The following is a 16,894-nucleotide window of genomic DNA, read 5'->3' as shown; positions in this document are numbered from 1 at the left end:
ATATCTTCAATGCAGAGGGTTGCCAGGAACGTAGGTTCATGTCTTTTGACCCCCTTCTTCAGCTGCAAGGCCAAGATATTGTCAGCGGCCATCTTCATGGGCATGCACGGGATCATGCTGGGCTTGGCCCCATTTGCTCCCATCTAGCATGTCTGCATAAGGTACGGGCATGGTGTCGGTTTGCCTTAGGAATTCCAACCCAACTATCAACTCGAAGTCATCTATGATCACCACTCGCAGGTTGAATTTTCCTTCGTAAGGGCCAAGCTTCACTGGTACCTCTTTGTCTATTCCACCCACTGGCTGAGGAGGTGAGTTGATAGCCTTGACACGACCTCTACCCTTCCCTACAACTAGACCAAGGCGCTCCACTTGAGTTGAGGCTAAGTAGTTGTGGGTAGCTCCCGTGTCTATCATCGCCCAAATGGGCTTTCCATTTACCTTCATCTCGACGAACATTAAGGTCCTCTCTTGTTTAAGAGGATTCCTCTCATCCGCCTTCTTTTTCCCTTTCTTGGTGATTGGACAGGGGTCCTTCTTACGAATACCAGTACCGGTTTCCGCTAAGGCCTCAGAAATAGAGCCAACAATTGTATTGAAGGCACCTACTGGTTCGGTCTGGTCCGCATCATCTGTGTCGTCATCTGTCCCATCATCAAAAGCTTGATGGGCATTTATCTGTGCATGTGGGCATTCATTATTCCAATGTGGTCCGCCGCAATGACGGCATCCTGATAGGGGCTTTCTCCCCCTTTCATTGTTGTTTGACGCAGCACTATTGCTGCATGAGGAGGGAGCCTTAGATTTGGTTGCACTCCGATCTCCTCCACTTCTGCTAGGGCCACCACTGCTAGGCTGGCCCTCTTTGTATCCCGTTCGGGAAAGCGGTTGAGGCCTATCCTTCCGAGCTTTCACTTGATAGTCCCCAAGGCATTCAACTGCTTGGATCGCCTTGGGTAGGGTGTCTACCATTTGTCTTTGCAGCTTCATACGGGCATAAGGTTTCAACCCTTCCAAGAAGGTGAAGAGTTTGTCTTTGTACCCCATGTCACGTATGTTCAGCATGAGCGCGGAGAATTCCCGCACGTAGTCCCGCACTGATTTGGTCTGGTGGAGCTCCCGTAGCTTCCTCCTTGCGTTGTATTCAACATTTTCGAGGAAGAACTGTAGGCGTATGGGTGCCTTCAGTTCAGCCCATGTCTCGAGAGCATCTTCACCGGCCCTGATGGCTTCGTACTTCACCCGCCACCAGAGTTTAGCATCACCCTGAAGATACATGGCAGCAGTTGCTACCTTCTTAGCTTCTTGTAGGCCCCCCACGGCATCGAAGTACTGTTCGATATCAAAGATGAAGTTTCCACTTCTTTGGCATTCCGAGCTCCACTGTATGCCTTTGGCTCAGGAATTTTTAGTTTTTGTGTTGCGGGAGCGAGGTTCACAACACCCCCGATTTGATTTCCGCCTCCTCGAAGCAGGCCTTGTAAAGCAGCATTGACAACATTAAGCTGGCATGTCAAGTTGTCTATAGTTTCTTGCATGGCAGTCATCCTGTTTGCCTCTTGTGCCTTGTAGGCTAAATCCTCAGCACGCTCCTGTTGGAGGCCCTCGAATTTGCCAAAAATTTTGGCTGCCTCTGTGGCTGCCGTTTGCCGGTTTCCCTCAGAGTCGCAACTGATGTTTTCTATGTCAACTTCGGCCTGGAGCACTCTGCGGTCCAGGTCGTCCAACCTTTGCACTAGGCTGGTTCTTAGTTCAGGCACCATATCCACGATGGGCCGTAATGGTCAGAAATGGTGGTAATGGCAATGTGTTTCCTCGTCCAATGTCGAGTCTAGGCTCTGATACCAACTGTTACGCGGCGCCTTCCTGAGATTCCTTGGAAGGGCGACGCAAGGCTAAGCAACTGATGTCAGTGCGATTACTATCCGCCAATTGAGGTCTCCTCCGTACTCTAGACGAGATTGTTAGTGCCGTACGGAAAAATCAATGTCAAGAGCAATTGAGAGAACAGAAATGAGAAATGAGAATGAAAGAAAGCTTGATTGCATTAATGAAAGCTATTATAGAAAAGCAACGCAGTGTCGAGGGGGAGAGACACCAGTACAGAGAATTGTTTGCTTGCTAGAAAGTTTGATTGCTTGATCTCCCCTAATAGTGCTTAAAAAAAAAAAACCAAAGTTACAAGACTAGACCTAACCAAGTTAGAGGAACATAATGGAAGTACATGAAATAAAACTACTCTATATTTACAATGAAAAGGACTTAGTTTTCTCCAAGGTAGAAACAAGTCCGTTGTCAGCAACCTTGTCTTTGGCATCATGGTCTGCGCGCGCGGCGCTGTTGGCATCTGCCTGCGGCTGGGCGCTGGCGAGGGATATCAGTAGGTCGACAGACGCACATGCGCGCTTGTCACTTGGCGCGGCCAAGACCACGGGGCCGTTCGAGGCGCTAGGCGTTGGGAGGCTTGCTAGGACGCCATGGGGCACGTCCAAGGGGTCATGAGACATGACTGGAAAGCCGCCCATGACAATACACATTCTCATATCAATTTATCGCGTAACTACAATAAGTTAAACTAATTTGATATAAACACCACTTACAAATAAGTTTTTGCCACATTAACGTGAAGCATACCATATTCTCTCTCTAATATTATTAGCTTTATTTCTTTAAAAACTCAAATAATGAGATCAAAGTTTACTACTGTAATTACGTAAACTGAGAAATTTTACTACAATTTCTTGTGTCAAATCGGCTTTTTGCCTACAATAATGAAAATCTGTTTACCTCAATTATAGGAAATAGATATTCTGCCTAATCTTGTCAATTCAGAACTTTTAGTCTTTGGCTATCGATTTGCCACTTTGCTACCCAATTGTACCTACGAGCCGGAGGGGTAGTTTGGTAGGAAGTATTAGAAAAAATAATACAAGTATTAGCTCTGTGTATTACTAATGCCTTGTTTGGTATATTTTTTCAATCTGTGTATAACTAATGCTGGTATTAGTTATACATCATATTTGGTATGATCCTATGTATAAGTAATACATAGAAAACCATGACATTAGTAATACCAAGGTTATTAATGCATGTATTAGTACGGTTAAAGATAAAATTTCCTTAAAGTCCCTTAAAGCTAGAGAATATGGAGGACAATTTTGTAAACAACTATTTTTCTTAAAAATTATGCAATGCATTATAATTTTTAGTACACCACACCAAACAATAGATAAGAAATAATATCTGCATAACTAATACTTGTATTACTAATCCCTGTATTGTTAATACACCTTATTCCGCATTATTCTTAGACACCCTACCAAACGACCCTAAGACACATTGAATAGGGTTTGGTTGATTTCATCGTCAATACTATTTGGTACTATTATTTGTCTTGATAACATGACTAGTCCTTGATTTCATTTAGTATTGAATTTGACGTGACTTTCTTCAACTGGTCATTCTTCTAGTTGAGGTGTTAGTAATTTTTTTTTCTTTGATAGATTACACTATTGAAATACTCTTTAAAACCATGCCGACAAAGCCAAGGAAAAAGAGAAGCTCAGTATAATATTTTTGTTTTCAAAATATAAAGTTAAACATACAGAAAAGTTAAAGAGAATTTAATATATAATATATATTCATAGAATTTTCTTTTCTTATGTACGTATTATTATGTCGAGTCCGGAACCAAAATGTGGTTCTTTTGGACTCAAACTACACAAATAGCTGTAAAAAAAAAGTTACCATACTATATATAACGCCAGAAAACCTGGTGCTATACATTAACGGTAACTTTACCGTTAATGTATAGCGCCAGGTTTTCTGGCGTTATATATAGTATGGTAACTTTTTTTTTTACACCTATTTGTGTAGTTTGAGTCCAAAAGAACCACATTTTAATTCCGGACTCTTATTATGTCTATGGCTAGGATGTGCCACTTTTCTATCCTACTGTCCCTATTAGCTTAATTAGGCACATGAGAATGGCAGCTTCAATTTTTTGACATTTGTTCTGACCTTTGCATAAACTATTCCTTGATTTCACCGTCACTTGAATTTGAGGTGGCATTGGAACTACAAAAAAAAAAAGAAAAAATCATTTTTTAATTCATTTATTTTTAGACCTTTTTGTTTTCTACTAGCAAACATTTATTTTTGCGTATTACTAACTTTATGGTCAAATGGTTTTTGTTTATTTCCACAAAAAATTTCAAGAAATAAAATAAGAAGTCAAACTATGCTATTGACACTTGTCATTCATAGGACCAATTAATGCATGGAAAACAAGTACTCCACTTGAACTCGATTTATATACTAAATTATGTTAGGTAAAGATGTATATCAATTAACTATTATTAAACAATAAATAATCAAATCCATATGCTATACACTTATTAATTTGATTCATACATTGAGTACTGAATAAATATTTTTCACAGCATGCATCATCCGAATGACTCAACAACTGCAATAACCAAACCTACCAATAAAACCAAATTATGCAATTTCTTCTCCAAACATTAATAAAAAAAACAAAAACAACAACAACAATTCAGGCCATGTTTGTTCAAAAATTTCAGAAAATTTCTCTTTCTCCACTCACAAAACCGCAACATTTTTTCAAGTGAAATGCATGTCTAAATATAATTTCAAATTTCAAATACCATTTTTCAACTTAACTCCAAATACTATTTTTTTTTAAAAATTATAATTTTTATGTCCAAACGGCTACTCAATGTAATTCCACAAATGGAGTTTGGGGAGGATAGTGTGTACGCAAGTAAACCCTCGACTCAAGAAAAGCAAAATCCCAGTAAAAGGAAATATAGTAGTGAAGAAGCCTTAGAAAGAGACGCAGTATCTCTTATAAGATAATAGAAAAACCGAAGCAAAAGAAATAGTAGTTAGTAATTGAAAGAAATATGACACTACTAGAAAAGTTGAATGATGAATCTATTTTACAAACTCACCCTTCAAATACCATATATTATATATTTAGCTCATAAGCCTTCCCACCTGAAATCTCATAATTTGTTCATATACAACAACAACACCATAATGTCAGAGCTAAAGAAAAGCTTGTTTTTTTCACCAACTTTCAAGACTCCATCTTTTAGAACTCAAAAAACCATGGCATTAACTTTTAGTATCACATTCATGTTTGTTACTTGTGCTGTTTTCTTTGTGTTCAATAATCCTTCACTTAACCATTCCTCTATTTGGTTCAAGAAAATATTGGAAAAAAGGTCACATTTTTCCACTTTTTTCTCTCAATATAATTTTTCTTCTGTTTCTCAAAATGGGGTTTCAATATCACTTGATAAAACCATTAACTCTGAAAATGGTCAAAAGGGTTTAAATAATGAGAATTTACAAAATATGACAAATGATAAAAATACAAGAAATGAAAAGAATGAACCTTGGTGGGAAAAAATGAGTCATTGTGATATTTTTGATGGGAAATGGGTGAAAGATGAATTTGGCCCTTTATATGAAGCTGGTTCATGTCCTCATATTGATGAACCATTTGATTGTTACAAAAATGGAAGACCAGATAATGGATATGAGAAGTTCAGGTGGCAGCCTACTCACTGTAATATTCCAAGGTAATTACCAAAACTTTGATGAAAAAAAATATGTTTTGGCTTCTTGATTCTTATGTAGGGTATCTTGCTGTTGGTATTGCTTGTTGTTACTGTTTTTTTTTTCTTTTCTTGAGCCGGGGCTCGAGGGTCTATCGGAAACAGCCTCTCTACCCTCAAGTTAGGGATAAGGTCTGCGTACACACTACCCTCCCCACACCCCCACTCGTGGGATTATACTAGGTTTGTTGTTGTTGTTGGCGTAAGTGGTAAAGTTGTTGCCATGTAACCAGGAGGTAACAAGTTCAAACTGTGAAAACAGCCTCTTGTAGAAACGAGGGATAAGACTTCGATAGACCATTGTGGTTCAGCCCTTCCCGGACCCCGTGCATAGCGAGAGCTTAGTGCACTCGGCTGCCATTTTCTTGATTTTTATGATTGAGTTCGGTTTAGTGGATGTTCCTTATTTGATATGGTGTTTTGATTCTTTTTGAAGGTTGAATGCTAAAAAAATGTTGGAGCTGCTGAGAGGAAAGAGATTAGTTTATGTTGGTGATTCTTTGAACAGGAATATGTGGGAATCAATGGTATGTTTGCTTAGAAACTCTCTTGAAGATAAGAACAGAGTTTTTGAGGCATCTGGTAGACATGATTTCAAGAAAGAAGGTGCTTACTCTTTTATATTCTTGGTAAGGTTTTCTCTTTTTGACTGTTGATTTCATCAACATTATCATCATATTTGGCAAAATTTTTGACAATTTCAGTAAAAGGATATAGTGAAAGGGGTGAGAGGAAGCCTAAATTTCAGTAAGAATGTTGTCCAAGACTTGTAGATAATGAATCTAATTTGCTGAGAGCATAATTTTATGGTATGAATGTAGAGGGAGCTAGCAGCTTTCATGAACTGATTAGGTGTCTTGTATGTCAAATGTTTGTGATGATTCATTATATGGTGCAACATCACTAGTGAGGATTCATATAACCGACCCCATTTGTCCATGTAAATGATCAAGACCTAGCAAACAACAATGCTCCTTCCCCATATGAAGTTCGGAACCCAAAGGCAATCGTTGAGTGAACTGTATCTTTTTTGTGTTTGTTGACCTATGCCGCACCCTTACTGCTGGGGTGGGGCTCGGCGTCCGAATTGTACATGGGACGAGTTTTTGCCTCATACAACTCTGATCGAAGACCGGGGGAAGTATAGAAGACATGTGGAAACCTAGCAGCTGCCGGTCGGGGCGGGGATAAGCTTGCTTCTTCACAAGCCTATCCCCCAAAAACCGACCCTGTAGCGCTAGCGCTTCATGTTCTTTCTATTCCTTCCCATTTCATTCCGAAATAGGCAGCTAATACTAAAATAATAAGTGAAGTAGTCGTCGTCTGACCAATCGGCTCAGAATTGAGGTGTAGTAGTAGTAGTTGTTGTTATTAAGCTTTTGCAAATGAGAATGAAATGTGCTGGTTCTTTGAAGGATAAATAAGATTTCTATATTATATCCCACTTGCTGCAAACAAAGCTTATGGTATGATTAGGAATGGAGCTAGATTTCATGAATATATTAGATGTCTTTTGATTCATTAAATGCAGTGACATGATCAGTAAGGATTCACACAGCCGTCTCCAACTTGCTTGATATTAAGGCGTAATAGTTTCTGTAGAACAATATTGATTAGACTTCTATATTACCTTACTAACCAACCAATTTAGTTTCATTAAGTCCTTGAAACAATCTGCTAATCTGTTGCTGATTAATATTTGAGCAGGACTACAATTGTTCAGTGGAGTTCGTTCGTTCTCCTTTTCTGGTTCAAGAGTGGGAAGTACCAGATGAGAATGGATCAAAGAAAGAAACGCTTCGGCTGGATCTTGTTGAGAGGTCATGCGACAAATACAAAGGCGCTGACATTCTTGTATTTAACACCGGGCATTGGTGGACTCATGAGAAAACATCTGCAGGGTACCTTTCTGTTTCTTCATTTCTATTTGGATTTATGCATCTCTGTTTGCTAAATCTATGAATAGGAATAGGATATCTATTTTCACACACACACACATATATATATATATATATATATATATATATATATATATTTCCTCGCATAAATTTTTGATGTGGTCGGTTCTTTCTTTTGAAAAGGCTACCAAATCATCCACACAAGGCTCACATATTATATGTATGTCACTGAAAATTTCTGTCGTCACTCTTTGATTTAGTCATGTGTTGATAAACTTTGTAGGAAAGGTTACTATCAAGAAGGTAGCCATGTTTATGATGAACTAAATGTAGTCGAGGCGTTTCGCAAGGCAATGACAACATGGTCGAGATGGATTGAGGCCAATGTAGATCCAATGAGAACTCAAGTTTTCTTCAGAGGTTATTCAGTCTCTCATTTTAGGTAATTGTATTCTATGTTGCTCGGACTCTTAAAAAATACTGACGGGTGCATGTCGGATCCTCCAAAAGTAGTGTATTTTTGGTGGATCAGACACAGGTGCGACAACATCTTTGGAGAGTCAATGCAACATAGACTGTATTCTCCCGTAAACTCTACATAATGAGAGCTAAAACTTGAAAATGACAAGTAATCTTGGCTATTTTTCGATGAATTTGCAGTGGAGGGGAGTGGTATTCTGGTGGAAAATGTGACAGTGATATCGAACCACTGAAGGATGAGAAAGAATTGTCGCCTTCTCTGTATCCGCCAATAATGGGAATGTTAGAGAATGTGATCAGGTGGATGAAGACGCCGGTCTACTACTTGAATATTACTAGAATGACAGATTTTCGCAAGGATGGACATCCATCGGTATACAAGAAGCCAAACATGACAGACGAGGAGAGGAGGTCGACATTAAGGTACCAAGATTGCAGCCACTGGTGCCTTCCTGGTGTACCAGATACTTGGAATGAGCTCCTATACGCGCAACTTCTAATGAAACGTTATCAGAAACAACAACGACAACAGCAGCAGCAGCAGCAGATTGGTTCCTAGGTAAAAATTGCTGTCAATGTGCCAAGTTTGCAGCCATTGGTGCCTTTACTGGTGATGAAGCATCAATAGACATATCATGAGCAACAACATCGCGTGGGTTTGCCACGCAAACATAGCATCACTAGTGTAAAGGACAACTCGGTGCATAAAGCTCCTGCAAGGGGTCCAGGGAAAGGCTAGATGACATTGAGTCTATTATACGCCGCCTTGCATTTCTGCGGGAGGCTGTTTTCACGTCTTGGACTCGTGACCTTCTAGTTATATGGAGGCAACTCTTACCGTTATGCCATAGCGTCAGTAGTGTGTAAATATGATATTGTAAGACAAAAGGCGTCTCATTTTTGTAGTTTTTGGTTATGGAAAGTGAGGGAAATACAAGATATTGTGTCTTCTTTCCCTCTTTGTCTCTAGTTAAATATAAATACAGAGCTTTTATGGAAATAATTAAGCAGCTGGACTTTCTTAAATAGTTCTTAGCACGTGTTTCTTTTGATTATGATGTGATTTCATGATGTATACATTATATTACCAATTCATTATTAAGTCACAGAAGTAATAAATTTGGAGTAAACGTAAGTCCCTTAATAATACCTGTTTGACATAGTGGTAAAATCAACATGTATTTATCTTTTCTTAATCATATTGTTTTTTCAAGCTAAGTTTGACTATGTTCACTTAAAGTCATCCTACATAATTGAGATGGTAAAATCAAAGCGAATTTATCATGTCTTGATCATATAACGAAGAGAAGTGACTTTTGTGTGTATGCAGACTTTACTCTGTTTAAACAAAAAATGTCTGCTCATTTCACAAGTCTTGGTCCATGCATTCACAAATTAGCCAATTAAATTCTTATGGATTGATCTAATATATCTGTTTAACCAAAAAAATGGGATTTTAGTCAATTTAGAAGAACTTGGGTTACTGATAATCAAGAAAATGAATAAAAAGAAGTAATTCTGGATAGCAAGATGATAATCAAGAGAAAACAAATAAATCAATGTCTATTCCAATAGTCTTTCGTGTCCCTACAATTGATCATACATCTCCCTTTTATAGATACCTTTGGAAACATACGTTTTCCTTATAATGAGGCTATTATGAGTAATTAAAGACATTGAATGTTACGTTACACAATCATTACAATTAAAACATATTCTCTAACGTATTCAGCATTTAATACCCATAAAATGCCGTATCCGTACTCTTATCCATTGTCAGATTCGTTCCTTCTGATTCTCGAATATAAATGACTTAAATAGGTACGGGCGCCGAGTTATTTGTCTGATTGCCCGTGCCTCTTCCTCTTTCTTTGCTCGCTCCTGTTGCACCTCATGACTCTTGGCTAATTGCAATTCTTTGACCATTTGACCAATCCACGTGTCTTGACACGTCACCTTTATATATAAATATAATTTTTCCCAATACAGATAGTCCCCCCACTTTCCATTTATTCACCAGTTGAATATTTGGGAAGTGGATTTCATTAAAAGAGAATTTTTGTCACCATTAATGCTCTGACAAAATTGACGCTTCAATTGTCACTTTCATTTAATGTGTTTTTACACGTGTCATCCTCTTATTAGCTCTACAGTTTTACAACACTTTCTTAGGCTTTCTTTTCGGCTTCCCTGTTCACGAAGTGTCAATTATCATTATTATGGTCCTTCCATCATTGTACTTTTTCCTTTTACCGGCTGTCCATCAGTATAAATATAACTTCTTTTCTTGTCTTTTACCACATAAAGCGTATTGAACACTTCAATTCTTCAAATCTCTATTCAGTTCTTCTTTACTTCAATCTTCTTCACCATGACTTCATCAAAACCTAACCCTAGGAGAGCTCCTATTTTAGATAACTTCCCCAATGCCCCCATCAGGCATGGAAGAGGTGGTAGACTTCGTAGCTTAGGGTCTGCTCGCGGTGGTAGCACATCCGCGCCTTCTCCTAGAATTGGTCCCTTTTCTAGAACTAGAGGTTCCCATTCTCAAAGGTCTTCTTCTAGGAACAAAGAACCCTCTAAGCCTTTATGTGAGCCTTTAGTTGAAGAGATAGTCCCAACAGAACTATCTTTTCATCATGATAGAGAATCTCTTAGGAACCAAGTTGCCACTTTAGATCGTGCCGATGCTTTCCCTACTCAAATTACAGAAATTCTAGCTCCTATAGTTCGTAAGGATTGTCACTGGAGTGATGATTTTCCCATTATCATTCCTAATCCAAATCAGAGGATCACTTCTTACATGATTGGATTCTCTTTTGTTTATACATACCCCTTTACTCTAGGGTTCAAACCAGCCATTGACCCGGTCATTCTAGATTTTGCCGTTTTTTCAACATTTGTTTGGGTCAAATCGGTCCAATTGTATGGAGGGCTGTCGCCTGTTTGAGGCACCTTACCAACATGGCAGATGTTGGCTTTACTTTCCCTCACCTAATTCACCTCTACTCCCCTAGGCTTTTCCGCAATGGCGTTTTTACCCTAGCGGCCAGGAGCAAGAGGGTTTTAGTAAGCCCTGAAGATGACAAAGACCGTGGCTGGTATGCTCAGTTTGTTGCTGCCCGCACTGCTGGCTTAGTGGGTGAAGATAACGTTCTCTTCCCTGAGAAGTGGAATTTTGCACGTAAGTGTTACATCTTTCTCGTGCCTTTTTCTTTCAAGCTCATTAATTTCTCTAATGTCGCTTCTTTTCTTTTCTCAGCAACCATGGGTGTTGTAGAGAATGTGCCCAACTTCCGTGGTTGGGTAGAGAAATTGTTGAAGACCGCTCCAATGGATGGTAGGTCCTGGAAAAACCTTTCCAACCGTTACGGTTGGAAAGTAAAGACTCATGGTAAGAGTTTCTATTTTATCTTTCACGTATATAAATATTTTCCTTTATTGTTCTAACTTTCATCCTTCTTTTTATCAGGATTTGCTATTCGGGGAGTTACTGCTGAGGCAGTTGTGGCCTCTCGTGACTCTTTGGGTACCCGTACCTCTTTAGCCCGAGAAATAGTCTTGGGTTCTTCTTCTGCAAAAAGAAAAGCTTCTGAGGAAGAAGACTCAGAAGAAGAGGATGAAGGAGGCTCCCTGGTGACAAGACCACGAGCTAGAAGACGTATCGTCTCAGATGACGAAGCTGAAGTCTCACCTCGTCTACCTCTTCCCGAGCCTGTTGATACCCCAGTTGTTATTCCTGATGATGACGTCACTCTTCACGATACTCGTGAGTCTATTGATCAACTTTTTGTCAGTGGTTTTGATAGTGGAAACTTAGGGCCTGTTTTAGATGAACTTCCCTTATCTTCCTTTTCTACTCCCGCGCCTGTGATTCTTTCCTTACCTGCCTCAACTGTTTCTGTTCCTCCCTCTACTGTTTTTACTCCTTCCACCGCTCCTCCTTTGACAATTCCCCCACCTATCGTTCACCATATGGAGGTGAGTTCTTCAAGTAGAAGTACTGCTATGAGGAGCGTAACTATTGAAGTTCCTGCTGATAGCAGCCTCTTAAGGAAGTCAGGTCAAGCTGACGTTTGGCTCGAGCCTTTAATTGGCCAATCGAGAAAGCGAAACTGGAGAGCCATAGCAGCCTGACTTTAATGAATGACATAGTGCATGCTACTTTAAAGGTATTTTCCTTCTTTCTCTTCTTTACTTTGTAAAAGTTTCTATCTTCGAGATTCTTATTTCCCTTCCTTTTTTCTTAGGCCAATCTTATCGGCACTGAGCTGATGAACAGAATCTCCCTCTTGGAGAAGGTAGCACGTGATTCAGAGAAGGTTGCACGTGATTCTCAGTTGGAAGCAATCAATTGGAAGGAACAATTTGACAGTGCTCAAATAGACATGGAGGATTTACAAGAGAGCAAGAGTACCTTAGAGCAGCAGGTGCGAGCATTAACTTCGGAGCTAGCGGTTACCAAGGCTTCCTTGAACCAAGCAGAAAAATAAAAAGAACGCCTTGAATCCTCCTTTTCAGAACAGTTGTCTAAGGCTAGCGAAGAGAACAGGGCGTTGAAGGCTCTGCTGAATCAAAAAGAAGTTTATGCTGGAGAGCTCGTGCAAAACTTAACTCAAGCACAAGAAGAGCTTCGAGTCTCTGTTGATAAGGTACGTGCTTTAGAGAGCTCTCATATTTCTCTTCAAGCTTCTTGTAACTCCGCCTTGGCCGAAAATGAAGAGCTCAAGAATGAGGTGGCTGCTTGGGAAAAGGATTATGAGATCCTTGAAGAAAAATTTGATGTTGAGGTAAGTTGGGCTTTTTTGAATTCACGTCGTGATACCCTAATTGAAGCTGGTCAAGAAAACTTCGACCTGGAGTCAGAATTAGCTAAGGTTAATGAAACCATTGAACAAGCTCAGCAAACACAGGACTTTCCTTCTCCCGTGATTGAAGCTCCCGTGGTTGAAGCTCATATGGGTATTGCATCTTCTTCGAGCCCAATCGAACCTACCGCTGCAAGCCAAGTTGAAACCGCATCTGCTGATGCTCTTGCTCAAGTTGAGTTGGTTGCTGTGAATCAAGATCAACCCGCAACCGTTGATGCTCCTGTCCAAGTTGAGCCCGTTGCCATTGATGCATCTTCTTCAGTTCCCACATCCTCTTAGTGAAAATTTACGTTGTCTTGAATTCCTTCTTTTTTGCAGGCACCACTTTGGAAAGTTGTGTTAGAAACCCTTGGCTTCATTTGAGAGTTGGTTTTGGAACGTAAGTCCCCAAGTCTTTTATGGGGCAATTTGTATAAACTATTTCGTAGTTTTATGACTAAGTTCGTACTTAGTCTTAAGTATTTAAGAAGTTTTTTTTATGTTATTATCTTAATCTTCTGTTTATTCTATTCTTGCCTTTATTCTTAAGGACTTATAGAATAGTTTGCATTTTTGTTTTTCGAAAATGCTTCTGTCAATCTCATGACTAAATAATTTAAACATGAGTTTTATAAAAGAGGGCCCTTTTATATTTCGACACTTAATGAAGAAGACGTCTCAACTTCATAATGGTGTTGCCATACAATAAAAGAAATAGGAACACACATGTTTCTTTTGAAATAACATTGACAAGTTTTTTTTATTTGAACTTTGTCCAGTTTTGAATAATGCTTTACATGTATTTGAATTACATCTATAACTTTCTCGTAACTGTTTTTCTTGTAATAGATTTTTAAGAAAAAATAATAAATACGAGGTTTTTCTTTATAACCCGTTTCAGAACAATAAACGCAAGGTTTTTCTTTATAACCTGCTTTAGTACATAGCTTTTACCCTAACTACAGTAAGGTTTTCTTTAGCCTTGGCTCGTGACTTCGTGACTTTTACTCTGCACTTGACTTTTTCAGGCTTGATTTCTCTTCAATCTTCTTTGCCTTCTTTATACATACTCGTGTATATTATGTAGTCCCCCAAGTGTTTGAGTGTTGAAGTATGAAGCCTCGAGCACTTGATTGTTTCTCTCTTTTAGTCCTTTTCCTGAAAAGGAAAAACATACAGGACTTAGTTTACCCGCGTTGGCTGCCTTTATAGACTGGAAAACCTTTTTAAGTACGAAGTCCCCAACTTTAAAGAATCTGAGGCGTGCTTTCCTGTTGTAATATCGTTCTATGACTTGTTTTTGTGCTGCCATTCCTATTAATGCAGCTTCTCTCCTTCCTTCAAGTAAATCTAAATTGACCCACATCTCCTCGTCATTAGATTCTTGTGTCGCTTGTGTGAACCTCGTACTTGGCTCTCCTATCTCAACTGGAATTAAAGATTCTGCTCCATAAACCAACGAAAATGGTGTTTCTCCCGTACTTCTTTTTGTTGTTGTGCGATATGCCCATAAAATACCAGGTAGCACTTCTGGCCAATTTTCTTTTGATTCTTTCAAACGCTTCTTTAAATTATTGATAATAACCTTGTTTGTTGACTCTGCTTGCCCATTTCCTACCGGATGATAAGGTGTGGACGTAATCCTTTTAATTTGCCAGCTTTGAAAAAATTCTGTGATTTGAGCCCCAATAAATTGAGGGCCATTATCACATACGATTTCCTTTGGTACACCGAATCGGCATATAATATTCCGCCAAATAAAATCTTTGACTTCCTTTTCTCGCACCTGTTTAAATGCTCCTGCCTACACTCATTTAGTGAAATAATCAGTGAGTACGAGCAGAAATTTTACCTATCCCTTCGCTTGTGGCAATGGACCCACGATATCTATTCCCCATTTCATAAATGGCCACGGTGCGATGACCGGATGTAATAATTCCGCGGGTCTATGCATGTTGTTACCGTACCTTTGACATTTATCACATTTGGCCACGGAACTTTCCGCTTCTTCCTTCATTTTTGGCCAGTAGTAACCTGCCCTGATTAAGGTTCTTACCAATGATCTTCCTCCGGCGTGATTTCCACAATGCCCCTCGTGTATTTCCCTCATTACGTATTCTGTTTGAGAAGGTCCGAGGCATCTAGCTAAGGGGCCACCGAACATTTTACGATATAGGTTGCCTTGATTTAAATAGTAGCGAGCAGCCTTTTTTCGAAGTGCATGGGCTTTTTTCTTGTCATCAGGGACGGTTCCATACTCCAAAAAAGCAACAATCTCGTTCCTCCAATCCCAAGTTAAATTATTAAAATTTACCTCATTCTTATCAGGTACGAGAACTGAATGAAATAAATGAATAACGGAGGCGTTTGCTTCGCTTGTCACATCAGCCGCAGATGCGAGATTAGCTAAGGCGTCAGCCTCGAGATTTTCATCCCTTGGTATTTGCATAACTTTCCAGGTTTGAAACTGCTTTATCAATTCTCGCACCTTTTCTAAATATTGTTGCATCCTTGCTTCCCTAGCTGCATAACTCCCCAGCATTTGATTAACTACGAGTTGTGAATCACTTTTGAGTATAATCTAATTTATGCCAAGTCTCGTGCCAATTCTAAACCTGCAATCACAGCCTCATACTCGGCCTCATTATTAGTTATAGAATGACATTTGATAGCTTGTCAAATGGTTTTACCCGTAGGTGGTACCAAAACAATCCCTAAACCTGCACCCTTTACATTAGATGAGCCATCGACAAATAAAATCCAAGTTCCTGGGTTAGCTCCATTGAATACTTGTAATTCTTTGTCTGCTTCTAATTGCATTCCCCGGCTAAAATCAGCTAACACTTGTGATTTTATAGCAGTTCTAGGTTGGTACGTGATTTCGTATTCACTTAATTCTATTGCCCACTTAGCCAACCTACTTGATAATTCATGCTTATGTAATATATTACGCAAAGGGTAGGCAGTTACTACAGCAATAAGATGACATTGAAAGTAAGGTCTTAACTTCCTAGATGCCATGATTAATGCGAGTGCAAGATTTTCTAACTGAGGATACCGCGTCTCCGTATCTAACAAAGATTTACTAACATAATAGATAGGGGATTGTTTACCTTGTTCTTCTCGAACCAAAACAGCGCTTACCGCTACTTCTGAAACAGCAAGGTAAATGAGTAGTCTTTCCCCAACCTTTGGTTTTGCCAGCAAAGGTGGATTTGACAAGTTCTTTCAAATTTCTGAGGGCCTGTTGACATTCCTCATCCCATTCAAAATGATCCTGCTTCTTAAGGACTGAGAAGAATTTAAAACACTTCTTTGATGATTTAGAAATAAATCTTCCTAAAGCTGTGATTCTCCCTGTTAATCTTTTAACTTCTTTCTTGTTTGAAAGTACATCAGGGATTTCTTCAATGGCCTTAATCTGTGCAGGATTAACCTCAATACCACGGTTAGAAACAAGAAAACCTAAGAACTTACCTTACGCAACACCAAATGCACATTTTTTGGGATTTAACTTCATATTAAATTTCCGCAAAATTTTAAACGTTTCAGACAGATGCGATATATGATCTTCTGAATGCTGAGTTTTAACAAGCATATCATCGATGTATACCTCCATAGTTTTACCTAAATGTTCTTGTAAAACATTTGGGTAACTAACATCTGATACGTTGCACCTGCATTCTTTAGACCAAAGGGCATTACTTTGTAACAGTAAGTCCCCCTGTCTGTTATGAAGGAAGTTTTTTCTTCATCTCCTGGATCCATTTTAATCTGATTATACCCTGAATATGCATCTAAAAAACTTAATAGTTCATGACCTGCAGTTGCATCAATCAATTGATCTATGTGTGGTAGTGGAAAAGAATCTTTAGGGCAGGCTTTATTAAGATCTGTGTAATCTACTGCAAACCCGCCACTTACCGTTCTTCTTTGGAACTACAACAGTGTTGGCTAACCAGTTAGGATACTTTACCTCACGAATTAGAACCATTTTTTAGCAATTTTTGGACTTCTCTTG

The 16,894-nt window shown here is 39.1% G+C and overlaps 1 protein-coding gene across 1 annotated transcript; it reads left to right on the top strand.

Moving 5' to 3' along the window:
- Positions 1 to 4,956: 4,956 nt before the first annotated feature.
- On the top strand, positions 4,957 to 9,049 carry LOC109239605 (protein trichome birefringence-like). The gene is made up of 5 exons (XM_019406191.1): positions 4,957 to 5,609; positions 6,082 to 6,274; positions 7,353 to 7,546; positions 7,827 to 7,985; positions 8,204 to 9,049. Exons 1-5 carry the CDS (start codon positions 5,062 to 5,064, stop codon positions 8,580 to 8,582), a joined length of 1,473 nt encoding a protein of 490 aa, XP_019261736.1. The 5' UTR covers positions 4,957 to 5,061; the 3' UTR covers positions 8,583 to 9,049.
- Positions 9,050 to 16,894: the final 7,845 nt, after the last annotated feature.

Source organism: Nicotiana attenuata, unplaced genomic scaffold (assembly GCF_001879085.1).
Source record: "Nicotiana attenuata strain UT unplaced genomic scaffold, NIATTr2, whole genome shotgun sequence".
NCBI lineage: Eukaryota > Viridiplantae > Streptophyta > Magnoliopsida > Solanales > Solanaceae > Nicotiana > Nicotiana attenuata.
This window is presented reverse-complemented; position numbering and strand designations above follow the sequence as displayed.